The 27,759-nt window shown below is 41.0% G+C and overlaps 1 protein-coding gene across 6 annotated transcripts in view; it reads left to right on the top strand.

The window, feature by feature from the left end:
- MACROD2 (mono-ADP ribosylhydrolase 2) overlaps nucleotides 1-27,759 on the top strand; it is an 824,802-nt gene that overhangs the window by 722,972 nt on the left and 74,071 nt on the right. For all 6 annotated transcript variants that reach the window (XM_085054069.1, XM_085054070.1, XM_085054073.1 and 3 more), the window contains exon 9: nucleotides 20,560-20,641. In XM_085054069.1, the coding sequence (XP_084910195.1) occupies nucleotides 20,560-20,641 (82 nt within the window). The remainder of the gene's footprint in view (nucleotides 1-20,559; nucleotides 20,642-27,759) is intronic.

Raw genomic sequence — 27,759 nt, forward strand, 5'->3', positions numbered from 1 at the left:
CTTTCCCCTCAGCTATTTAAAGCCTACTAGAAATTGTCCTCATTAGAGTATTGCTTGACAATGCATCAAGTGGTTGTCTTACAACAATGGGATTTTAGTGAAAGCTAAAGTGTACATCTTTAAATTAAATGAATACTGCAAAGTTTTTAACATTATTTTATGAATGCTTCTCCGTGAAAGGAGAACACAGCCAGGGGGTGAAAATCCTAAACCATAAGTGATAGTGTCTGGAAACTATACAGAATTATTTAGCCTATTAGCTTGTTAACCAGGTGCTCCTCACACTTCAACTTATTTTCTAAACTTAGGCTGTGCCTAATACTTATCAGCAGGTAATAAAGTAATGTGGTTAGATGTGGAGGACACCTACTTCTTTCTTGGACTTCTTCCATTTTCAGCCTTTGGCATTCTAACAGCTTGTCAGAGCGAGACATCTGGAATGTGATTGTTGTTGTGATGCCTTTTTCTCTCGTCCTAGAGTTATGAGCCAGACACGGTTAAAGGGATAAAAGGGATTTACCTTGGTATTTAATAGGCTCCTATGGTGCACAGCTCATCAGGGTGGAAAACACCAAAATGCACACACCTGGTAACACATATACAATTTTTATAGACCTTGCAAATTAGTGTATCTGATATACTAATATTACGATCCCCCCAATAAGGAGCTTAATAGATGAAGAAATGTCCCCCCCTATTCTAAGTCTCCCCCCTCAGATGAGGGTCAAGCCCTGTTTACAAAGTATGTTCCAGAGAGAAGGTTGAAACCTTGATTGCAACCTTGGTTTCTATAGAGAGCCAAGATAGCACAGGGGCTTCTGGCCTCCAACTGAGAGGCCTTTGGTATGTTTGGTTTTCTTGCCTAGCAGAGTGCCAGAACTACCAGAAGCTACAACATCAGGCTAAAAAAATTACAAATATGTTTGCTTAGAATACAGAGAATATATAAAAGGTATGTAAACAGAAAAAGGCCAAAAATCATCATAGCATCAATTGGAGATGGCTGAAAATGTCTGTTACAGCATTTTTTGGGCAGAAGATGAGGCATTTGTTCCAAATTTGTGGAACATATTTTATTCTCTTGGTTAAAAGCAGAATTCTTTGGAATTCTTTCTCCTCAGTCCTTTTATGCTCCTGGTTTGGGAGCAGAGACTAGTTTTTGGGCTGAGAAATTTTAGCTTGAGATTTATGGTGATTTCAGTATTAACCTTTCTAAAAAGAGACAACTCGTTAGAAGACATTTGTTAAATGTCTGTCTGCCCACAACGTACATTTGCCTTCATTACCATATCTGAGCATCTAGGAAACTCACATTTTTCGGGACGTGTAGCCTGAACTTATCACTTCATTTCACCATTTGTAAAATACATCTTATTTATTCTTCTTTTGCAATCCGTAATGGTGCTCCTTTTATTCAGGGCTGAATAAGCGCAACATCATAGCTGTGCCTTTCATCAGTCCAGCCCTTCTTCTGGCACACTGTGCTGCCTTTCCAAAATACAGCTCTTTTCTGCTCCCCTTATGTGCCTGGAATAGTCTTTTCCTTTGGACACAGCCTGAGCCCTGTAAACATGGGCACGGCAGGAGTTCCTGTAATAAATTAGCTGTTAGCACATCCAAAACTTTTAAACGATGGGGTGTTTCTCTGCAGCAAGGGAGGAATTTTCATCAGATCAGAAGCTGTTGTCACACTGGGTGTTACAGCTCAGGAAACTGCCACCAGGATTGTTAACAGCAGATGCCTGGCATGCCAGGGGAACCCAGAGATCAATGTTTAACCCTCCCACTGCCCTTGCTTACTTAATTGGTCAGCCAAATGAGCATGAGAGAAATCCATCCATAGGCACTGTGCAGAGTTTTCTCTAATAGCAGAGGTCTCCATCCTAGAAGTGCAAGCAATCAAAAGCATTGTTTTAGTGCAACAGCCTTTGGTACTAAGTCAGACCCAGAGGCAGGAGGTCAGCATGGATACCCTATATCTGGTTTTATTTCCTTCCCTATATCATAGGCTTTGCAGAGCAGCTGTAAACAATGTGCCAGCTGCATTGGAGATGATGTAGCTGTTGGAAATAGATTCCTGCAGGATTAGAGGTGTGATCACAGTACCTGACTCTTGAGACTCCTCTCAATAACAAGTCCTCTTATTGATTTCCCTCTTTGCTGAGAAGTGAGGCAATCGGGGGAGATGGATATAGATAAGCACATTTCTACTTAGATGAGGACTGGTTAGAGTCTGCTGAAAATCCCGTTGCTTTGGAAGAAAAAAAAATCCCCTGTTGCTTTCCAAGCTATTAATCTGTTTGCGATTACTTTATTAAGAATACCTCTGGCTGTTCTCATAGCACTGTCATTTATAGGTTTAACCACATAATCATCTCCTGGTATTTGCAAGCTATTTTTGTTCCCTCTTATTTATTTAAACATTTTGCCATGAAATACTTAAGTCATACATTCAGCTAATGGCCACAGGTAATTGCTTTAACAAGAGAGTCACCAGAGAAATTGCTGTTTTAATACCAGCCTGGATGATGATTCCTTGTTAGACTGTAAGAAAAGCAGTGTCATATTAGGGTAAACCTCACCACTTTCAGAGGAAATCATGTGAATACCAAGCAGGCAGGAGTTTAACAGCAGAAGACAGGAAAAAAACCCAACTATTTCTTTGCAGACTATCCAGCTGTGTATTAGGTATAATATTCCTAGGAGTGGTCGCCTCTGTAAATGGAAACAGATGGAGCAAACACTGTATGCCTGCCTAACCTCTGCTCATGCTAATGAGAAAATCCTTGGCCTGCGTTCAGTCAGTGGTGCTGTTTCTCTTGGAAGGCTCACTGGGCATCTTACATGGTATATAATGCACAATGTCTGCCGAAATATGCTTTATGAAGTGTTTTGTGTATCTCTGTTCTTAGAGATTTGGCATTGTCTGGTTGGATTTTATAGCACAGGCCTTGAAAGGCAGCCCTCCTCCTAAAAACCCATCAGAAAGCAGAAACCCAAACAGCCTCCCAACACATCAGCTCTGGATATTCAATACCAGCACACGTGCCTTTGCTCTTAAATAGACAAAAGAAGTAGAAAGGACCCCACAGCTTGAAAGCTGAAGCTGTTTTGACCTCTAACAAAAGCCTTTGCTTTGAAAAAGAAGATACTTGTTAAACTACTTAAGGAGTTAATTTTCAGGCACTGAAAGCAGCTGAGATACAAAAAATGAGAAAGAAAAAAAATTATGTTAAAACAAGCATGGCAAGACATGTTTTGTCTGTCAGGAAATTAAAACAGTAGTTTGTGGATGCTGATGCAGAATCAACACTGAAGAAGAATGCAGCCCAAGAGGCAAAGCCTCCACCCTGCACATCAGGGATGATCATCCAGTTTAATGTGTGGTTCTGCCCTTTTCTGTTTGCAGGTTTATGTGAAGAGAATCAGGATGGGGTTGGAGGGTGGGGGTGTGTGTGTGTTCTGCTACGTTTTATTATTGATTTACCAAAATTAGAAGTCTCTTTCTAATAGAGAGGAGGCTTAAAAGCAATCAATAGTGTTTATCTTACGAGACAGTAGTTCAAACTGCAGTGGAAAGTGCTGTAATTCACCCTTTCCCTTGTTACTGATGGTCTCATTTAGTGCAGTGCAGCACAACAGCTCTGGGTGTTAATGCTGCAAGTCCCTTAATTATGCAATCCCCAAATGTGTTAAAAATAATATAAAAGTGTTAGTCAGGCATTTCTGGCTTTATCTCCCTCCTTCAGTACTCATATTCTGTTTGCAACTCACTACAACTTAACTATGTGATTTGTATTGGAAAGATTGGTTTTTTGGTTCATTTCACTTTATTATCTTTCAGCAGAGCTGTGACATCCACTTAGATAGCTTTACTGCAATTGTTTCGTGATGAGATCAGATTGCCCACTGTAGATACATCACAATAACAAGTAAGAGAAAATGCAGGCTGCCTTGCTTCCTTTTGATGAGCTGCTGTAGCCTGGATCCACAGGAGAGGACGAAAAGGGAAAAAATGTGAGGAAAGGAAAGGAAAGGAAAGGGAAAGGAAAGGAAAGGAAAGGAAAGGAAAGGAAAGGAAAGGAAAGGAAAGGAAAGGAAGGAAGAAAAGAGGAGAGGAGAGGAGAGGAGAGAGAGAGAGAGAGAGAGAGAAGGAGAGGAGAGGAGAGGAGAGGAGAGGAGAGGAGAGGAGAGGAGAGGAGAGGAGAGGAGAGGAGAGGAAAGGAAAGGAAAGGAAAGGAAAGGAAAGGAAAGGAAAGGAAAGGAAAGGAAAGGAAAGGAAAGGAAAGGAAAGGAAAGGAAAGGAAAGGAAAGGAAAGGAAAGGAAAGGAAAGGAAAGGAAAGGAAAGGAAAGGAAAGGAAAGGGTTAATCAAAACAGCTCGGAATTAAGGCACATTGAACCTTTTAAATAAATACAACAGGAACATAAAGGAAGTAGATGGTTCTAAAAGTTATGATGGGATAAAAACCCCATAAAAACTCCTAAAATTTGATTTGTATATTTGTCTTATTTCAACAGAGGTCACGTTTTGGTTTTTCTGATTGAAAATATTTTTAATAGCTACTTTCTGTAGCTTTCAAAACCTGTCTGTGGGTGTACTGTTTATTGAAAACAACATTTTCTTTCCAAGTTGTGCTGATGTTCACTGAAGGAATCCTGTCTGCAGCACCTCCTGGCTCATCAGCTCTCACTGTGGACCCTCAGATCAACCAAGTCACACTCACAGGAGTTGGCAACAGGCAATATGATTGAAGTAATTAACTTTCCAGATAAACTTCATAGGTCAGGCTGAAACCTTATATATAAGGAGCCCCACAAAGGCTTCCAAGGCTACAGGCAAGATCCTCTCAAGATTATTTTGGAATTTTCTTGCGCCTTTCTTCTTAGTGAAGCAAAGGTTTGGATAGTGATAGCTTTGTGCCTGGGAACTCCAGCTGGCTGCAGCTCCTTGGCTTGCTCCATGCCTGGCAGCATTGATAGTGATGCCTTAACCAGGCTTATCTGAAACAGAGGCCAGACAAGGTTAGGAGAACAAAAAGAGGATACATTTTTTAAACGCCTTTAGGTACATTCAGGGCAAACAAAGCCCCCTCATGAGGCTGCACCCAAAAATGGACCCCGAGTCATGAGCTCTTCACCTTTTATAAGTTCTGTCCTATTAGCACATTGGCCCTTAATTCTCCAATCACACCCTCAGGTGATGATGTTAACCACCCCAGGCCTGCTCCCCCCATTTCACTGTTGTTTAAATATTTTGGGCCTCTGAGGCAGCAAAAGTGTCCTTGGATTTCCATTCAGAGGAATTGTTTTGACTAAAGGTGCTGAGTACAGAGGTTTTTAGCATTTTATATGAAGCCTAGAACTGCACCAAAGCTCCAGATACATAAAGAATAGAAGCTAAAAATTCTTAAGGCATCAATATCACTGGGATTATTCCCCAATGCAGCATTCCAGGCTCCTGTGAAAGATCTCTGCAGGGAAATGAAGCCTGGAAACAGAGATCCAAGTGGCAGTTCATCCTGCAGCACATGGCAAGAAAAGTGAAGCAGAAAAAAAGGCTTGTTTGCAGAGCTGTTCCTTCTGCTGCCACTTCAAATCATCAGAGCTGCTTCTTCAGTGTTCCAGGACAAAATGACCCATTCTACAAAAAAAATGCTGCCTCCCTTTTCAGCACAGTAAAGAGAAAATATCCATTCAGAGACATTTTCATACAGCTAATGGCAGGAGGGATGTGACTCCTCCTCCCTGAAAGCAGAAGTGTCCATGTACCATCACAGGTGAGCCTGGCCCAAGTCACTCACAATTAAAGGAGCCTGAGTGAGTTCAGTGTGAACAGGTCAGAACCACAGCAACCCTGCAAATCACATCAGGGACTTTAAATCAGGTCATCTGCCTCTGCTTTGGTGTTTTTCTGGCATTCCTCAACTTCTGAAGAATGGATAATGCAATCTTATTGTTGCCAGCTCTTGTGATATTTGATGATTTTCTGAAAGCCTGAGCTTTGAAGGCTTACAAGACAAAGATTTTATATTTTTTAAGCGATTTCACGTGTGCTTTTAATATATTCTAGTCTTTTGTAGTAGGAAAATACAGGTGAAAGTATGACCTGAGTTCCTGAAAGCTCAGAAATCACAAGGCAGAAGAGATGCCCACATTTATTAGTTTGTGAAATGCTGTGATTTTAAGCTGTCATCATGATTAAGGCTGTAAATATGGTGTTTACAGCCACAGTATGTTTTTAGTTCTGCAGGCAGCATGAGGCAGTATGAACAGAATGCTGTGTTAGTCCCACAGAAGTTCAGTCACTCCAACAGAATTTCTTAGTAGGCAGAGTTGCCTTCCAAGGAGGAAGATGTCATCTTCATTCTGCACAGTTATTGAAAAATAAGGAAAGTCTTCCTCCCCCAAGAAAGCATCATCTTGCTGTGGATCAAGAGGCAGTTCAAACCAGCATATCACATCCCTTGCAAACTGGCATTCTTAGAGATGTCACATTTGAAAAGTTACAGTTGTAGGACTTCCATGATATGTGTTATAAATCCACATTTTAGAGAGTTGTAATTTAACTGTATACAGTCACTGTGCTTGGAAACTTGGCATAAAAATCACAGTCCTGGAGCATATATTTTTATAAGAAAAGGTACTTGAGAAAATTGATTCGGCTTTTCAGAGATTTAGACATGTTCAAGTTATCTCTCAGCACATCAGACTTACAGAAGGGAAATTTGAGTGAGTTACCAGAATGTGGAGCTTTGGGTGGGTGTGACATGATCCATGGCAAGTAATAATTTGGCTTTGATAATGATGAATAATGTAAATGCAGGGACATGCTGTGAGGGTTTTAACATGGGACTGCTGAATGCTGGAGTCAGAAGCTAAATCAGTTGGAGTCATCTCCAAGATCAGCTCTGTGGATGCTCCAGGTGTACTTGGAGGTGAAATCAGAATTAATGTAGAAGGAGCTGCTTGACTCCAAAGGTGTTACAGTCATGTTCTGGCTGCATGATGTGGAAAAGGGCCACAAATTACCCTTGCTGTGAGATCAAGAGCTCCGTGTCCTGTCAGCACTGGAGGTACAAGAGGACTGGGAATAAGTTGGAGTTACTGATAAGAGGTGCCAGGTAGACTCACACCTGATATGGGAGTTGTTATGGTTGTTGGAGTTGAAAAGGTTTATCTACTGCATTTGCATGAAAAATGCTTTCATTCTTTCTTTTGTTCCCTCTCCACCTACAGCAGATTTACAGCCAGTGTAGAGGTTACATTAGTCTGTGGCTAATTATTTTAATTGAATAATGTATATACCTGCAATCCTGACAGTGCCATTCCATATGGACTTTTTAACACCAAATATGACTGAACCTTTGGAGCAACAGCATGAAAGCAGGGTGCCAGGCTTTGCTGCTAGGAATTGCTGGAACCCTCAAGAACCACACTGATTTGCACCAGCCCACTCTGTCACAGCAGCTGACTCTCCTCTGCCTTCCCTGCTCTTTACCTATTTCTGTCTAGCTAAAATGAGATAAAGATGTTGCCTTGTGAGTGGGAAAGACTGAGAGCTTGCCATGGAGGCAGGCAGAATAAGAGCAGGAGCTGAACAATGTTTTGACAGGCTCAGGGCACCCCTTGCTCTCAGCTTGGAGCCCCCAAAGCTCAGCTGGGCTGTGCAGGTGCTGCACATAGTGCTGGGAGCCACTGTGGGATCTCCCTGTGTTTACCTGAAGGATAACAAATGCAGTGTAGCTGCCCCCTGAAAGGTCTGTAAGCTGACACTGTAAACATTGTAAAAGGTTTCATCTGTTCAAAGCCAGTCAGTTCAAATCTCCTTCCTTTCTTTCTTTTTAAAAAATCTCCAAATTAGTTTCTCGGTTTCAAGTGGAGCAAATTGGTCCGAGCTTTATAGAGCAATGGTGACCACATCAGATATTTCCCACTCTTGTTTTCCTTTCTCCATTAGTTGGAGGATAAAAAATGATGCTGAATAAATATATATATCAGTTATCAAGGCTATAGTAGGGAGTTTTAATAGAGATAGGTGCTGTGTGTTACAGAAAAGGCTCTTTAAAACTCTTTAAATCTGAACATCCAGGCAGTTTTTTACCAGACAAATTCTTGGCTAGGTTCATCCCACACAGACTAATTTATACTATGGATAGGCATGTGTTTAAACAAACACAAGGCATGCATAAAGCATCTCCTGATTTGAGAGCTATAACAAGGATGGAGTGTATTACCCCCAGGTCAGCCAGGAAGCTGGAAACATGGGGTCTGTTCACAAGTGGTGCTCAGACCAGCTGTAAGTCGTCACTGTTCCTGTTAACTAATCTGAGCAGGAGAATGATGTCCTTTTATTGGTTCCTGGTTATTTTAGACTTTCCCCTGGGAATGTGATCATGGAGAAGCAATTCTGTGCAAGGCAGGGATAGCCAGGCTTATGTTTTTCAAGACAGATATGCTTGTAGGTACAAACCATGACCCTTGTGAAAGCCCTCTGAGCTCTCATTTGGGAAGGAAAGCTCATGGTCATGGCATCTCCTCAGTCACAAAGGGTAGAGGGGGGAAAGCAAAGCCCAGTCAGAGGGGGATCAGAGGGAAGGAAATCACAGCATGAGGATAGATAATGATGATACCCATCAAGTTCTCACATAATGCTTTTCACCAGGAGAACAGACAATAACCTGAGATCTAAAGCTCTCACAAAGATGAAAGAGAATTCCAATCCTGTGTTATATCCATTACACCTGTTGCATCTTGTACAGGGCAAAGAGAAGGAGTTAAATCATGGCTAACATTAGTGAGCCACTCTTCTCAAATATTTTGTGCGAATGAGGAGATTGCTATAAATGTTTGCAGTCTCTCTATACAATGTTAATTACACAGTGTTGAAGGCAGTGTATACCTGGTGTATATTGTGAGGGGCTCAGTAATGAATGTGTGGCAGGAAATTTCCAGCTGGAATGCAAACAAGACCATTTAGAGATGTTTTACTGAACAGAAGTGCCAAATCTCTAGGTTAGGTTTTGGCAGTGGACCAACAATACTTTCCACAAGAAGTGATTATTATGTATGATTCATGCAGTGAGTCCACGTGAGTGAAAATAATACTGCTTAGCTCTCAGTGCTCAAAGTGTTTTTACATTTTCAGAGTGCTGTGCACACATTAGTTAATTAATGGAATAAAAGAAGTTACATTTTCGTGCATTTGACATTTTGACAACAAATGGTTTCAGAGACTTTAAATGCATCAGTGCATTTGGGCAGCTTGTATAGATTGTGCTGATGTTCTCAACTGTATTTGAGCAGCATCTTAGTAATTTAGATGCATTTTACCCCATGATGAGAGGATAGATAGAGCGAAGGTTATCTGTAGATAGCAACGTCCCATGAATAAGGCAACTCCTTGTCCTTTCTAGTAAATCATAAATCTGCTCACTTGCTTGGGCTCTGCAGCCCACAGCAGAACTAAACACACTGGTAGAAGTCAAACCCACTTAGAGCCATCATTAGTATTCCAGCTGAGGAAACAGAGCTCCATCCAGGAGATGGATTTTGTGGAATTGGTATACCCAACGTTAGGCACAGGGACTTGGTAAAGTGCTGGAACATCTGCTGGCCATTTTCAGAGGACTGTCAGCCTATAACCATCTATTAAAATAAATTTAAAAGTGATCCCTTAGAAATTAATCTCATTTTCTCTTTCCTATCCTTACAAAAAGCATTGGCATACAGTCTACATTTACATCCCATTGGTCAGGTTTTTTCTAAACAACCTATGTCAGAGTTGCAATATCCTCTGTGGAAGACATCTGTCAATAGTGTCAGGCTAGCTTAATGACCTCTCACATGAGGGCTTTGTGGCTGGATTGCTGTCCCAGCTCACAATGTCAAATCTATAATCATATCTGCTCTCAGGCACAGATCTTCCCTATTCCCTATTCCCTTCCAGCCTCTCACAGCTACAGATGTTCCAAAAGCAGCTCTGAAGTGCAGCCATTCCACTAGTTGAGCCAGGCACCAGTTCAAGTTCTTGAGTTTTTGGGAATAAGTATTTTACATCCAATTTGCCTCACTTGTTGCTCATTGTTGCCCCTGACCTCCCTTCTGATCAGCAAGAAACATGCAGAGATTGCATTAAGTAAGTCATGCAGACTCCTGGCATGGATTCTTTCAGGATGCTGGGAATCAAGCACTGCAAAATCTGGTGAAAATAGCTCATCATTCTGCAGTCACTATTTAACAAAAGACACATTATTCTGTTGAACCTACCTGAGTGTCTTGGGTGCAAATTACCTGTAGACATGCAGTAAGCAAATGATCCTGAGTTGATCTCATTTTTGGAAGAGACACTGGAGTGAGCATCCTGGGAATGGAAGTGTTTTTTCTAGCAGTACTGTACATTTAATAGCTTTCTCTTTTGCCTGGTTCTTTCTTTTTCTGGGGGCAAAGAGATTATCTACAGCACTAATATGAGACACATACAGTATTTAATAAAATCAGCCTTTGTCCTTGGAAAATGGTCTTTAATAGCTTGCATTAATGAGTTTAATTTGATCTCTAAATGACAAACAACTTAATCATAAAACGCTTTCTTTAAGGAGAGAGATAAGGTATTGTTTATATACATGAGATTCAGTACAGGTTTTAGTAAGAGCAGTGGTTTCCAAGCTGTTTCAAGTTATGCCATGTAGCCTTTATTCTTGGGAAAGCATTTTTTTAGTTATTATTTTTGGTTTAGAAAGCCTCTTTTTTATTCAAAACTTTCCAATAAAGAGTTTTGCAAACTCTGTGTATGTCTTGCTGCTTTATACCCTGGATAGCAGGTCTGTTATCCCTTCCCTTTGCTTCCACTACAGGAGTTTTAATCACCTCATTGGGTAGGAATTGATAACTTTCTATACCAGTGCTATCCCTACCCACACTCTTCCTCAAAAAGAGGCTATATTGAGGTGCTGGGAGGAGAACTGGCAGTACATTGCTGCTAATACAGTGAGCACTTTTCATCCCCTAAAAGTGCAGCTTTTATGACATCTGTGGAATTTTGGAAAATATAGATATAGCTTAAAAAAATTGGTGTCTAAGTGCTGTTGTCATCTTCCCAACAGGGTGGGAAGCATTTGGTTGTACTGATCCAAAACCCCTGTGAAGTCATCAGCCTTTGGATAAAGAGTGACAAATGTGAACATGAACAGAGGTTGAGAGTGAGAATGATAAAAGAAGTGATAGCAAACAAGGGAATTGCTCAGTGTGTGTTTTCTTCTGGACTGCTATCATTTACATTAGGTCTGAGGGACTTCATCAACTAATGTAATTGAAAAGTTTTCTGAGGTGAATTTTTCTGGGTTTTAGATGCTTATATAATTTTATATGTGGGGGTTATCCATCCTCTTTGGATGAAAATACTTTTAAAAGTTGAATTTTAAACCAACTTTGTGAGATCCAGCCAGGTATTTTCCTTTGTCAATAATTTAGAAAATGATGTAAAAACAGCTGAAAAGTATCCCAGCCCCTGAGGTGAGGTGAAATCTTTGCTCGACCGCAGTGAGAAAATAGTTGCTGAGTTTAGCATGACTGCCATTTTACCCTGACTGTAGCAGTGCACTCTATTCAAGCATATTTTGGTTTTTGAGTGGTAGAGTCTGAGCAAGTAGTGCTGATTCTCCTGCTGGCCCTGGGAAGGAGCGGGAACTTTATCAATAGATATTATGTGGTGCTACAAGAAAACTGGTAAAAAACATCAAAAACATGAGAACTTTCCAAAGTGACACCTCAATCCAGCAAAGAGCTGGAGCATGACGCTCTTGGGAATTAGTCTACCACAGATTCAGTGCCCAGACAGGTTTAGGATGCTCAAAATCATTGGGAACTTTGGGGTATTTAAGTCCAAGTTGTGCTAAAAAGATAGTGGAAAACTGATGCTGTAAGGTAAAATGTGATGCAAATACTTGGCTCATGGGATCACAACGTCCTGCTTGATTGTATGCCACAATCCCATCTTATTCAGCAGAGCTCCACAATGAGGATCTAATGATAACTCTAAGTAAGCTGATGATTTATCTCCTCCAAAAGGCATGGTTGTTGCAAAACTGCCTATCAGATATTTTCAGAGTGCTATCCTTCACAAGCCCTTATTTAACGCAGCTCTATTTGCATGCACACCCTCTCTTCCCACTTGCCATTTGTCACTGAGATAGCAAATTACATTCATCAGAATCCATTCATTCCCCCTGGTTTCGCTGAATACAGGATTATCTTGGCTGTGTCAGCTGCCCTAGGACTGGGAGCTGTGAAAAATGGAGGTCGCCTTCAGATATTCCAAACATGTATCTTCAAAGGACAGTAGGTATTAAGCTGGAAAAGATTAATGGGCTTTATGTCATCGTGTTTGTGTGGCATAAAAGTGAATTGTGCAGATTGATGGATATCTTGGTAAAAACAAATGCATTTTTAAACTACTCTCCTGCCCCTGCCCTGACAAGTTTTAGTGACCATCAAAAGAAATATACTGAGACATTCCCTTAAATCCTAGGCTGGTTTTACAGGTTTTTTCACCTTTAGGAAAATGAAAAACTTTTTTGTAGTTGAAGAAAAAAACCACACATGGACTATTAAGAACTGGTTATTTTATAGCCTGTCTGTGTTTGTATTAGCACTACAGGACTGTCACATCTTACTTGTCATGTAATCATGCAGGGTATAAGTAACTGGGACACACAGAAATGGCCAACAACAATATTGTGAATTCCTCTGAAAATGCTGGTATAATTTCCTGTTTGAGATCCAGGTTGGTTCCTTCCAGCCGTTCTGCTTGTCAGGCAGGTGCTTTGCTCACACAAAAACAGAAGTTAGAGCTCAGCACAAAGAAGGCCAAAAGGGAAAGCTCTACCTGCCCTTGAATAATACACTGCATTAAAAAAGCACTGAAGGTGTTCACAGAGTGAAATCTCTCACAAAGAATAAGTAACTTTAAAAAAACAATCAATGGGAAAAAGAAGGGAAAAGAGTTATCAGTGTTGATTCACACAAGATATGCATGCATTGAAAAGATATTTCCACCAGAGGAAAAGCAGTGGTGTGCAGTGAAGCTTGTGAACTTTGCATGTGACCATTGATGGAATTTTTTTTTCATCTGTAGTATGTTTGGTCAAAAAGAGAACAGGAGAAAAAACCCAGGGTCCTGGTCTAGTTCTGATGTTCTTGTTTCTCTGTGACCTTGGGCACATCAAATCTTCAACTGGAGGCAGGGATCTATCAGAACTATCACAAAACTGGAATGCTGACTTTGCTGGAGACCTGTGGGTAAAAGTGGTTCTCCACTGGGAAGTTTTATGGGTTTTAATGTGTTTCAGTCATGTGGAGATAGTCTTGGGCCATAGTGATAACTGCACTGGTGTGTCTGGTACCTGTGGGATATTGGGAGGATCAGCAGCCCTCAGCTGTTGAATATGAGCAGTGCTGTGGGAACAGGCACAAAGGACAGGGACAGACATTCTGGCCGTATTTTAAATTTTTATTGAATTTCACTGTTAAGTGTGTTGCTACTTCATTTTGGTTTAGAGGCAGAGATTGCTGCAAAGCCTTTATGTACTAGGATGTTGTTTCTATTAATATTGTAAACTGGCAATAAATTTCTGGTGGGGGTTTTTGTTGTTTTTGTTTTGTTCTGTGGGTTTTTTGAATTGCCTTTGGACTTTTAATTACCTTTCACTCCAAGCTAAATATGTGTTCCATCAGGAAGTAGGATATTAAACCACGAATAATGAATTTCTGTTTCTGCTTTTTAACTACGGTAGGACCACCACATAAACCATTCCACTCTGTGATAAGCATAAATAATTTTGTAATTCATATGGTTTGTATTATTTTTTTCTTCAATGGCTGACTAAGTAATATGATGGTTTAAGTAAGAGCTGCTGCTTCACAGCCACTCCTCCACGGGTATTTGCTCTTGATATGATATCACACTGCTCCATTAATACCATTACTTGCAAGAGGTTTGCTGCAATGTGGATTTTTATTTAGGCTTTTGCTTTGGATTCCAAAGAATCTCACCATTCAAATCCGTGAAAACCAGAGAGGTGTGTCCTGAGAGAGTACACTTCTCACTGGATTGAAGGGTAATCCAGAGATGTCCTGTTTGCCTGAAGTTGGGTTCATTTGGGTGATTGCAAGGTCAAGTAAACACAGGGTGGTTTAGCTCAGGTCTGCAGTGGATTTGAAGCAGGGCCAAGAGAAAAGCTCTTAAGGCTGGGTGAATAGCATTGTGAACATCATCACACAGTTCATTGATTGTCAAATTCACCGTATCACCAGTCTGACACCTCTGCCCTGCTTAAATCTTGTTCCAAGGATGGAGGCAGCACCAAAGCATTCTATTTGCCATAAATACGTGACTGAAATTCTTTTTGAGAGTAATTCTGCCATTATAGACCGTGATGTCATGCCAAAAGGAGCAGACAGTCAGCTAGGCTTTATGCTCTAATGGTTTCTGTGAAATTAGTAATGATACAAGAAGGCTGAATTTTAATTTACAGTCAGTAGTTTTTATAGGCCCTGAAGCATTCAACTTCAGAAAGTGTGTGGAAACCTCTGGCCTCAATCCTGCTGGTTTCCAAGGGGAGATGTAGTCCTCTCTGCTCTGTTTGGTTAGGCAGGCTGCTATCTGAACAGCTGGCCAGATGTTCATGGTGCTCAGGAAAGGCAGCATCTCCGGTAAAGTGGATCACAGCTGCTGGGAGGTATATGGCAGATGCCTGTGTTATTCTGCAAAGCTGGTTTTTCCATCTGTTAGTTGGTTGCAATAGGATTACCAGAGGATCAGATCACCCAGAGAACAGGCTGAAGAGGAGACTGTCAGCACCAACAGAGAGCATCATCCACCAGTTCTTCAGCAGAGCAGACACAGATGTTGGTCTCTCTACTTCTGTATGTAGTCAGTTCAGTGCATCAGCTCAGTCCCAGGCAGAGAGGAGTTCTGTCAGAAAAAAGGAAAAAGAAAGAGAGAGCAAATAGGGTCCCTGAAGATAAGCAAGAGAGACATGTAGACTTCAGAAGAGGAAACTGAGCCCTTGTGACAGAAATAAGAGATCATGTGCAGGGACCAGCTAGAGCACTGCTAGCCTGGTCCTAGAGAGCCTTAAAAATCTCATGGTCTATTCTGTGCTTCTCACAGCTATTTTGATCCTGTGAGACCATGCCTTGGAAACCTGACTTAGGTGGCTTTGTTCTCACTGGTCTCTATAAGGGAAGTTTTGTCAGGAAATGAAAGCTAACAGGGCTGCCCATGCAGTCATGGTCCAAACAAAGGGAAAAAATCAGTACTGTTGAATCATAGAAAGGTTTGGGTTGGAAGGGGCCTAAAAGACCATCTCATTCCAAACTCCCTGGCATGGGCAGGAACATCTTTTACTAGATCAGGTTGCTCAAAGCCCCATACAAATTGGAAGGCTCAGGGCTCCTTTCTCACAGGCACTGTAGTCAAGGCATATTAATGGATTGAGGCAGTGCTGTTCCATGAAAGGGATTTACTACACCTACAAAGAGAAAAAAGCTGCTTCCTTCTCTTTATTGTTTATAATCATTCATTTGATTTGGGATTGGAAAACAGTTTTTGCAAGTTCTCGTTGTTTTTCTATTGTCTATCTTATGGTAAGATTAAGTGATGATGGAACTTTTTGTCACATACAATAAAAAGCAGTCACCTCCTGCTGGGTAAATGTCCTGGTACTGGAGACCTGCATGAAATACTTGGGAGAGCTGATATGCCATTGGGTTTGTTTTCATTGCAAGCTGTTACTTTGTTAGGACACAGGGTGGCAATGACATAGAAACACTCATTATATGAAATAGTCTAGAATGCCTTTTGATCAGTGCTCAGCTTCAAATCTGTGTTTGATATATCCAGCTTGGCAGTTGGGTAGACGTGCAGCTATACCTATGACAGCATTTGGCATGTCCTGTGGATTGTACTTGGCAATAACTCTTTGAAGCAATGCATAAGGGCACAGCTAGGTATTCCTGTCCTCTACACAGACAGGGAAATGAAGCCAGAGGAATCATACAACCTGCCCAAGGCCACAGCAAAAGAGCTGAGATAAAAACATTGATATTTTTGATGCTAAAATGTATTGAGAATCACAGCCAGGCTTGGGTTGGAAGGGATCTTAAAGTTCCTCTTGTTTCAACCCCCCTGCTATGGCCAGGGAAACCTTCAACTATCCCAGGTTTCTCAGAGCCCCATCCAACCTGGCCTTAAACACTTCCAGGGATCCAGGGGCATCCACAGCTTCCCTGGGCAGCCTGTGCCAGTGCCTCACCACCCTCATAGTGAGGAATCTGTTCCTAACATCTCATCTTAATCTCTTCTCATTTAAAACCATTCCCCCATGTCCTAGCTCTGTATGTCCATGTAAGAAGTCGCTCTCCACCTTTTTTATAGAGCTACAGCTGTAGAGTGTAAATTCCTACTCTAGCAGCAGCTGCACGCACAGATGTGCATGGAAACATGCAGTTCTCCCACACATTGCTGTAGAGGGCAGGGGCCTTTAGGAAAGGTTTCCTCAGCAGCTTTTCACCATTCCTGCACATGTCACTGAGCACCCACACACCCAGCCTTCCATGGAGCTTTCAGAGACCATCAGTGCTCTGTGAGTGAACTCACCAACAACTTGCCAATAAACTGAAAACTCACAACATGCAAAGTGCTCTCAAAGTCACCAGGGAATATACTATTAATGAAACCCCAATGAGCAAAAAACAGGAGGAAATATTTTTGCTACATTTCTTTGCCGTAAGGTCAGTGCTGCTGCTACTAGAACAAATGTGCTTTTACACCCAGTGGACGGGTTTTCAGAGATATAGCTGTATCCTTCTAAAACTCTGGTGTTAGGATCCATTCTACTGTGAAAAATGTGTTCAGGGCTGGTCTGAATGGAGCTTGGAACAATCAGATTTGGTGAAGGAGTTCTTGCCCAACCCAAACCATTCTGTGATTCTATAAATATAGCCTGAGTCCTGTAAGCCTTGCAGAAGTTTACTAATTCTTATCAGGTGTTTCTAACAAACTACCTGGAAGCTATCCCCATCAAAATTAAATAAAGCCTGGCAAGGAAAGCAGGGCCCAAGGTAAACAAAACAAACAATCAAATGTACTCACAGCCTTGAGCCCTGAAGGTGCCTACGAAGTGAAAAGCTCATGCATTTTAACTCCCTTCTTCCTGTGCTGCAGTGCTCTTGATTTCAGAGTTCTTTGATCCACCTATTCATAGCTGTGAAGTGAGCAGAATTTAATCAGGCTCTGACAGGGCAGGGTTGATTCTACCACCAGCCTCCAAAAGAGAGCTGTCAATCAAGGATGAGCTATGATACCTTCAGCCTGGAGATATTACACTTCTGCTGCAGCTGAGTGGTCAGCAGTGGAGGAGCTGGGCATTGCTAGAAGCTTTGGGGGTGAGCTGGGCACTCCTGGGGAGCCCTTGAAGGCTATTCCTTGTCCTCTGAAGGGGTGGTGTGGCACTCTAATGAAGGTGGCATTTCCAAGCCACGGAAGAGGAGAGATTTCCTTGTTGAACAAGGAGTGGCTTTCCTACTGTACATCCTAACTAACTTTTCCTAACTGTACATCCCAAAAATCCTGCTGAGCTTTTGTGGGCCAGCAGGCAAAGTAGGTTGATAGTCACTTGGATTAAACCTGTCCTTACAGTAGCTGGAATGGGCATAGCCAGGACAAGGGTGACTTTCCCTACCTAATCTCAAGTTATAATAGCTGGGGCTGTTGGATAAAATAGTCACTGACTGGCAAAATGATAGAATATGGTTTAATTTCAGATTTACTATCTGCCAACATATGCCATTCAATCAGATAAACACAGGATTTCAGCTGTCAGCACAATATCTTATGCACAATATAAAAATAGAGCAGTTTTTCTCACACCAAGAAGAAATGGAACAGGTTTATATATAGGATGTGTACAGTCAGGAGGCTAGAAATTTTGAAATAGTCTGCCATTTCCAGAGAAATTTCCTATCTTTAAATAAAGGAATTCTATTAGAAGTAGTAGAAATTCTCATGGAGACATTTTATCATTGTCAGCTGCACTGAATAAATAAAAGTAAAGGGAACACCTTGAGAAGCTGGACTGTATAGAATGAGGCAAATGTCTGTAGGATTTCCAGCAGAGCACATGAAACTATATAGAGACTCAGAACTTCTCTGCGTGGGAATATCATTCCTCCTCTGCTTTCTACATTTCCATCCTTGCTCTTTTGTCTGTTCCGGTTCATTGGGCCTGTTGCTTGTAATGCTTGAAATTCTGCAAGGCAGAGATAGAAGATGACAATCTAGCATCACCCCAGCAATATCTTGATCCAATTTTCACAAAAAATGTAATTTAAGCACTTGCTGATTAAAGCCTCCCTCCTGAAAACAGCCAATTTAGGCAGAATCATAGAATCACAGAATGGTTTGGGTTAGTAGGGACCTTAAAAATCCTGTCAAATCTCATGTATGTGAAATGCAACACTTCTTGGCAGTGATGTTTTACGTTATGAATTTGTGAGTATGGAGATGAGTATGGCATTTTGGCTTGAGCACATAACTAGTATTTGAGGTTTTTATTATATCCCTTGTGAAGAGCAGCTGATGCCATGGTCCAGCATATTTTTAAGGTTCAGCCTGGTTTGTTTACGAGGCATGCACAGAACAGCTTGGCTCTGTAAGCATCATGTGAGCAGACAGCAGCAGGCAGCTTCCTTGCTGACAAATCTGCTAATAGGCTTCCTTGCTCTGCCCTGCTGCTTTCTCTCATGCTCAAAAGCCTCCTTCTTCCTTAGCACCCACATAGCTTGTGCCTTCAGTCTCTTGGAGTCTCACAGAGTCAGCAAGGTTGGAGAAGATCTCCAAGGTCATCAAGTTCCTTTGAGTGAATTCCACCATTCCCACTAAACCACAGTGCAAAGTTCCACAGCTACTCGGTTTTCAATCATTTCCAGGGATGGAAACTCCATCATATCCCTGGAGAATGTGTTCTAGTGGTTAACCATGCTTTCAGTAAGAAATTTTCCCAAATATCAAAGCTGAACCTCCCCTAGTGCAGCTTGAGGCCATTACCCCTTGTACTATTGCTAGCTGTGATATTACCTACCTAGTTTGATCATTCAGGTTTTGTTGTCACCTTTGGTTCAGAGATGTCCTTGTTAGTAGCTACTGGCATTTTCCAGCATAGCCAGTGTTTGTCTGCTCTCATCCCCTTCTGTATTCTACTGGGCTGCTCCAAAGTCAGCTCAAAAATGATATCCTGAGCTGTTCAGCATAATGGTGTCTTTGAAGCCAAGGCTTGGACTTCACTTCTAAGACCAGCTGCAGCAAAATTCAGTCTCATAGAGCGTTTTCTGCAGTATTTTCTACTGAAGATAAGGGAAAGAATTCACGTCTTGAGAGCATTCCTCTCATCATTTCCCTGCAGGGGGGAGGCTGATGATTTTTCTAGCAAGTGCACAGGCACTCTTAAGGAGTTCTGCTATGACAGATTGTCTTACTGCCCATGGAGACACCAGGACAGCATAAGATGCCCAATTTCCTATTGTTTGGGCTTCATCCCTTTGTGGTTAAGCTCTCACACACTTCAGAGAAAAGGATAATTACTGGGTTGCAGGTCCCTCAGCTCAGCTGTGAGAGGGTCTTTTTGTTTTCCACAACTCCCCTCCAAGCTGGGTGTTGCCTGCAGAGACATTTTGTGCTGAGCAATGCAAACAAGTAACAAAGGAATCGCAAGGCTGAAGTCCTGTGTGGGTGTTTTTCAGCCTTAAGGGCTTTAGATTTCTGGGGGTTTGTTTTGTTCAGCTTTTTTTTTTTTCTTTTTTTTTTTTCTTTTTTGGTCTGTTTCAGAAAAGCTTTTCACGTGGAGTGATCTCCCAAAGAATTTATTTGAAGTCATTCATGGGTGGCGCATACATTATAGGCTGTGGTTTCATTGATATGCTCAGCCTCGCTAAGTAGATGGCATATTAAATGTTTTATTTACCCTGTGTGCTACCTGTCATCTAATCAGCTTTTGTGTTTCTGCTGCATTCTGTTTGTGTTATGGCAAGAATAAGTGGTTTCATGTAAATTAAAACCACATGAAGCCTTTTAAAGCCATTTTAAAATACTAAATGGGTTTGCAAATAGGTTTGTCGGACAAGGATTGGAAAAAGAGCTCTTTGCTTACCCATTTACTTTTCTGTATGCTTGTTAGAAGTCCCCATGTGACTTTTTCATCAAACATTGCATCCCAGTTCTCATCTGGAATGCCAAAAGTCATTTATACTGTGCTCAGAAGCAGTTTGCATAAGCAGGAGGCAGTTAACAAAGAATATAGTTGTGAGTTGAGATTGCAAAGGTTATTTTATAAATTACAACACAGATGCACAATAAAGTTAGGACATGCAGCTCTATGATGTTTTCTTGTTTGCCTGGAGCGTAAAAGCATGTTGGCTGAAAATTTTCTTTGCCTTTATTGACTATTGTTGCCAATATGGATGATTGTGATCCTTTCACTGTGAGTCGTTTTGTTTCTTACAGGTTGATCGTATCATCTTCTGTGTCTTTTTGGAGGTTGACTACAAAATTTTCAAGAAGAAAATGGGTGAATTTTTCCCTCTAGGTAGGTATCGTAATCAAGTACCATTTGACTTTAAAAAAAGATGCAGCAAAAAGACAACAGTTGGCATCTTTTCTCCTTTCCAAAGCCAAATATTGAAATGTGAACTTTCTTTAAAGATCAGCTGCACACAGAGGCTCTGGTCCTGGACAAATGCAGACATTTAAAATTTGTGAACCATTAAAACTACTTGTAATACTGCTTTTGTATGCTCAGTACAGCTAATTGCTTCATTCCACACTGTATCCAGATCTCTTCCCAAAACTTTGTGCGTGGTGCTGTTTCTCTTGACTCTTGAGAAGAAAATGATTTGTGTTAATGTAAATAGCTCCTGGTGTATATTGCTTTTCCATACACTTTGTACACACTTTTATCTTCCATTAAGAATGCTGGTAGGGTTTCTCTGGGTCTGAAAAGATACCACAGGGGTTAGAGCCCAACTGTGTCTGAATGAGGACTTTAAACTTGAGCTGTCCCTGTGCAAGAATGAATGGGAGAAGGATGGCTCTCACTGGAGCACTTGGGAAATGTTAGCCATTCATCTTGGATTTCACACAGGAGGTTGCTTTTTAGATTCAAGGAAACCTGGTAGATAGTAAATTTGCTAATCCCCCTCCTCCTATAAGCCTGTGGTTTATTTTTATCATATATCATTGGAAATCTGTGCTCCATGATTTTATTAACTCTAAAACTCCTCCCATTTTATTTTGCTTTACGCTGACATCAGTCTCACTATGTGTGAACAGATCCAGATTTTAGTACTTTGTTTTATCACCCAGTACTCCCCATGCTGTCTGTCTAGTGGAAATGGCCCTGGAGTAATAGAAAGCAGAGCTTTGGTGTGTTCAGAGTCCCGTTAATTTCACAGGATTATGTTGTCACTGTAGCCACAGTGGTTTTTTCCTCTCATTTTGTCTGGCAGCATGGAAATTGTGATATTTGTGTCTCATCTCACTAGAAAAAAGCTTTTTTGTAGATGACTCTGTAATTACCAGTTTGCAATGATTGGCAGCTGATACTTAAAGACCTACTGAATTATTCAGGTAGCATCGAATGATGTCTAACCACTTAATAATATTTTTGTCTGGACCACACTGAACATGCATTTCAAAAAGCTGCATTCATGTCTAATCCATTCATTGTGTGATTTTCTTTTTTTTGTCAGCATACCCAACCCAAAGGATAAAGTGTTAGTACCCTGCCTACATTGCTGCCCTGCCCTGTTGCTCTGTCCCTGCCCTTCAGATTGAGAGGAGAATATAGCATCAATTTGTCAACCAGTCAAGAGTATTAATGCTCACTTTCATCATGAAGATCTTTGAAATCATGGTTTAAAGCCTGGTATTGTTTCTATAAATGTAAAACCCACTGGGGCTTGAAAACTTGAGAGAGAAGGAGATGCTTCTCTCATGTTGCATGTCGCATGACAAGCCCAAAGGCAGAAAGAGAGCAAAGTGTAAGATTTTTTTGTTTGGGGTTTTTTTTTTAAGCCTGACATGATTGAACTCCTGTCTACAAAGAACCTGGGAGGCTGGGTCTTACATTATAGAAAAACATGTAATTGCATTACATTACCATTATGTAGATGATCAGCCATGCCACAGTTTTAAAAGTATGTTTTTTCTCATGCACATAAATGTTTTACAATTTTTTTGCTCTGACTAAAACTGGGATTTTGAAATGTGACCACAGAGAGGTGGTCATGATAGGGACCCTTTAAATCCAGTGTTCTGCATATGTGGCTGTGCAAAAGGTTTATCCAAAGTTTGCAGCTGTCCAGAGAAAGTTTGATTCGCAGCATCCATAATCTGGTATAGATTATCAAAATACCTTAGCACCCATTCTCATAGACTCCTCGCTGCAATTTTCTCATAACTAATGGTTCTGATTTTGATATGCATTAATGTTACTGGGCATCCACTGTCTGGTGAGCCAGAGCCTTAAAAGAAAGCAGTTTAGCATCTAAAACTTTATTCTTAATTAAGTGAAGGATTTCCTGTGGGTGGATCAGTAGTCAGGGATTGAGGAGGTTTTTATTTTAGTGATTTCTTTTCAGTGTATTTAGATCTTCAGGTTCTGAGGAGACAGGGAGAGGCAGGAGGAATACATGTTTCCCAAAGGACACTCTGTAGTGTGGCTGGAGCAATGGTCAACACCTAAATCTCTCTTAAGGAGTTCCCTAACCATTAATGGCCAATCTCAGGCTCTCTTGGCCAACTTGAATTGACACTTCTCCACAGGGTGCCCCCACTTCCACAGATGTCAGCTGAAGTCAGCCCCATCCTAAACTGGTGAGAACATCAGTGAAGGTCTGGATGGAGATCACCAGATGACCATTATACCTGCCCTTTGTGGCTGTTTTGGGGTGTCTTGTGAATTGCCATCTGTGTTTAACACAGCAGACTTGGACAAGTGATCAGCAGACTCTCCTGCTGTAGAGACATCCCATCTCTCTGCAGGACTGCTTGCTTGTCCAGAGGACCTAGCTAACATGGTTCTGTGTCAAGGAGTTAGCAACTGTCTCTGCCTTTGGCAGTAAATTACTGATATTTCCACTGCAGAAGAAAATAATGAAACTGGTGCTTTTGTTTTGACTTAAAGTGAATCTATTAATTTATTGAAATGCAAGTCTTTAAGGATAGACTTGCCCTAAATTTAAATTGATAGGCCACTATCTAAACACTCACAGGAGAGAATAACACTGGGTTATTGCTTTAAGCTTAGAGAAAAAACATCAAGGCATTTTAAAAATGTGTATTGCACTCAGAAACATCATGAAATATATCTGTTTTAATAGCTGTGGACAAAAAATGCTTAGAAAGAAGAATATATTCATGGAGTTATATACATAAATAGTTATTGCTTTAAACCCAGTGCATTAATAAATCCAAAAAGACTTGCAAGTGCTTGAGCTAGACAAGTGATAATGAAATGAAGCTAGAATTACACCTCAGTGCATTAGAGTAAGTGGAATATAGATATAGGGAAATTGTTCCATTAGTTGAACATATCATTAGGCCTATTTTGCAAGAGGAATGCCGAAGAAATTAGTCAAGTAATAATATTGATATTAAGACAACTGCCAAGAGCTTTGTCATTTTCAAACTTTAAGTATATAGGGGGAAGAGACAGATTTTGAAGTAATATCATCTCTTAGCAGTGTAGCAAAGTTGTGCAGTAGCAGAGCAATTGTAACTATCTCAGCATTTCTGATTCAATCTCAGTAGCCTTTACAGAACCCAAGCCAGAGCCAGCATGCTCCAAGGGAGCAGAGCAGAGCACCACTTATCTTTAACTCAGACACAGGTTCTCATGCCAGTGTTGTCCAGAAAAATCCTGGTTTGGTTACATAAAAGGTCCATGCAGAATTTTCTGTTAATCCTCTGGGGTTTTGCTGAGATTTCCTATATTTTAATAGGAAAAGTGCAGTAGAAAAACAACTTTATTTGCTTAAGATGGATCACTGTTTTTATATATTAGGTGGAACAATGATGGGTTTTTCTTTTTATGAATTGAGTCCTATCTCCTTGTGGAATGAGATAGCCCAGCTATTCTCTCTTCACCTGTGTTGGAACATTCTCTCTGCTTAATCTGAGAGAATATCTTTCAGGCCAATGAAATATCCTTGCCTGCAGTTCTGGCTCATATGTGTAGTTCTTACATTGCTGGATTCATTGCTACTAGTAGTATGAGTGAGTTTTCCAGGAAAGGCTACTCAGACCATTTTTTTTTCTTGGAATGCACTGTTTTTTCTAATAGAATTCTACATGGAGTCCAGACATTAAGCATTACTTTTACTGGTAAATATACATATTAGTCTTATATTACATATAAGACTTACCAGAAAGTGGAATCCCCCTTGAAAAGCTAGATTTGCCAACATTTACTTCGGAGTGATACATAGTTCTAGGATTCTATACATAGGAGGAAAATTAAGAGTATTTGTAAACAATTGCCAGCTGGAGGCAAAGATACCTTTTTTTCTTTTCCTCCTATATTCTGTGTACACAAAGCTACTTAATATGTCAGACAGACAATCTTGTAAGGACCTTTGGCAAATGCTGTTTTTCCATGGTGTCTGTCATATATTATAAACGGTTTATCTTCAATTGTAATGCTTAAAGTATTTCTAAATCTACCACCTGTTATCAGTGGACTGGAGAGGAGAAACATTTTTTCTGGAAATGTTTTTTAGACAAAAAAATGCTATGAGATGGATGTCCTGTGAAGCTGCAGCATCCAAGATTATATCATTTCTTGCTACTTTAAATAGAGTAACAAAATTACTTCACTAAAACCTTGCAAAAATTTTTGGAGAAAGGATGTTTGCACTTTTATTAGGCCAGTTGATAGATGGAAGGTGCATGCTTTTACACTCATGTCCTTTCAGAGCTAATGAAAGGATGCAGAGCCCAAGAGCTTTTTCTTTTTTTTTTTTTCTTTTTTGAGCCACATCAGTTAGTGTTAGGAAAAAGAGAGAGATATTGCTTCATCTTGAGAAAACTTTCTCTTCCCTCTGTTCCAGGTTATGATATTTAATGTGTTTTCTGCTTTCATCCTGGCTGATGAAAACAGTTTCTCCTATCCAAACCATATGGATAAGAGCTACTGCCTTATAATAATTCTCCTATTACTTCAGGAGGATGCGCAGCATCCCGCTTGTGCATAAAATGTGCAAATATATTACAATTGCAGAGGAAATTCATTGTTAAGAGATCTGCCAGGCTTGGAATCAAATTGAAAACTGTCTAAATGGCTGAATGAAGGGCTTTGTATTAGAAAGGCCAATCCCTGCACTAATACGTGAGTGAACTCCTAAGCAGGGACTGTAATTTCCATACTGGTATTGAGAAGCATCTCTCTCTCTCTGCTTACTGTGGCAGACTGCACTGGGGCTGGAGCAGTCCTCTGCATGAGCAAAGGAGTCATAAGTTAGCCCTTAGCAAGTAATCCAGTATCAAATGGGTAATTCATCTGATAAATTTAGCCTCTCTATTTGCATTTGCAGCCTTCATGAGCCAATTCCTTGCTGTAATTCATCATCTGAATGTATTCCACAAAATATTTTTCATGGGCTTTATTCTGCTCTGTGGAGAGGTGCCAAGCAGTTTACTGGAAGTGCCCAATATCCTTTATGGGAGGTTTCACCTGGGCAGTGATTTGCCTCATAAGTCACAAGGCTCTGGTTTTCTGTCTGGTTCAGGCTGGTGTACAAAGGCCACCAGAGCTTGGGGCTCCACAGAAATGTCCCTTGGGGAGTGAGATTTGGGGCAGTTTGATATCCCTTTGGCTTTCTCCTCCTGATCAATAAGGGCCATCCTGAAGGTTTTGGTTGCAGCTGCTTTTCCCATCTCTCTGCAGGTTTTCCAAGATGTTGTTTTCACAGCTGATGAATGCCTGTGATCTCACAGGGTGAAACTGAAGCAGTCAGACCATTGTCTTACTCTCTTCACTGCTTTCCCTCACAAATCTTGTAAGGTGCTGCTTGCTGTCTTGCTTCCCCAACCCCATAGTTCCCATGGAGCAAGCTAATTGTGTTCATAAGACTGTAAAACAAAATTTTTCTATGACTTTTTGTCTCTATTTACCTTGGTAAAGACTGTGCCAGTCCTGCCACTCACTGGGTTTGTCCATTTTGGGAGTGTTAGTGCAGCAGGGTGATCAGGCAGCAGCTCAGCAGTGGTGCTTGGGGGACAGAGCTTATGGTTGATGTTTCAGATACTGTTTGCAGCATCTTAGGAGATATGCAGATCAAAAAAGGGTTCCCAGCATCATCTAGCATGGCAGTGGGTTTCCAGCACCTAAAAAAAAAAAATTAATGGATATTTTCCCCCTTCCTTTTGTATCATAATAAGACTTCCTGGTGTTATGCCATCAGAATTATTCCCTGGCCATCTGCTGACAGAGAATTGCTCTAGACTTTGCCTGTTGCAAGTATTGGTCACCTAAAAACATGGTTTGATAGAGGCTTGTGATACTGTCTTCACTGTGGTCTGGAAAACTGTTTGCCTCCCCATTCCTGAAGGCAGCAGTGTCCCAGCTTGGAGCAGGACAGGGATCAGCAATGGGACCGGAATCTATAAAAGTGCTGTTGTCAGGAGCTTCTGCTCTGCTAAATGGAGCCTCATCTTCTTTGCTTCTGTTGATCATGTAGACAGTTTTCTTGTTTCCTTTTGTGAGACTGACAACAGAGCCTGCAATCAATCCAGAAGTCTGGGAAAATGGCTGTTTCTATGTATTTGTCCTCTCACTCCAAATCCCTGAGCTTTCCAGCTCCTGGGAGACACCTGGATAGGAGCTGCATGGAAACAGCAAAGTGGCAGGTGGATGAGAATGCCCTTGAAGGCACAGGGGTCATTGAGAAGCAAGGATCAGGCTGCTGTGCATGACAACAGCATGGGGAGCCCAGGAGGATGATGAGCCTGGTAATTAGAAAGGTGAAGATGGAGCAGATATTTACTTGTGTGACACAAGGAGTGCAAAGTGTCCCAGGAAATGATGAATCAAGATGAAAACAAGCAAAAGGAAGTAGTTTTTCACCCAACACACAGGATCTGACACTACTTGCTATGAGGTGCTACAGAGCCTGTAGGTCTTAAATATTGTATAAAAATTTATTAGCTCACCCAACAGACAATGCAATGACGGCTATTAATCTTCATGGCCTGTGTGTAACTTTGGGCTCATGGAGAGGCTGGCATAGGGAAGTGTGTTGCTGTTCTCTTCTGTACTCAGCCCTTCACACATGGACGCCTGGCACCACAAAACAAGCAGCTTTTTCTATTTAATATGTTATGTGGCTACATCTGTGTACAGGGATTTTTCCTTCCTGCTCTGTTGGGTATTGTGGCATCTCATGGAAAGCATTCCAAGTGCATTTTATGTCACCATCAAAAATATCCTCTCCTCTCAGGCCACACACCCCAAATGACTTCATGTGCTCAACTGCTTCTTATTTCCAAGGATGCAGTTAAATTTGGGTTTGTCTTACTTGATTGCCTCTGCTGTACATTACTGATGAGATGTTGTTAGAAGCTTGTATTTGCAAATGTATCACCATATGCAAAATGTGCCATTTGGTGTGTGACCACTAGATTAGCATCCAATTTAGCACTTGTGTG

Source organism: Lichenostomus cassidix, chromosome 3 (genome assembly GCF_008360975.1).
Source record: "Lichenostomus cassidix isolate B80296 chromosome 3, HeHo_3.0, whole genome shotgun sequence".
In the NCBI taxonomy this organism is placed as follows: Eukaryota; Metazoa; Chordata; class Aves; order Passeriformes; family Meliphagidae; genus Lichenostomus; species Lichenostomus cassidix.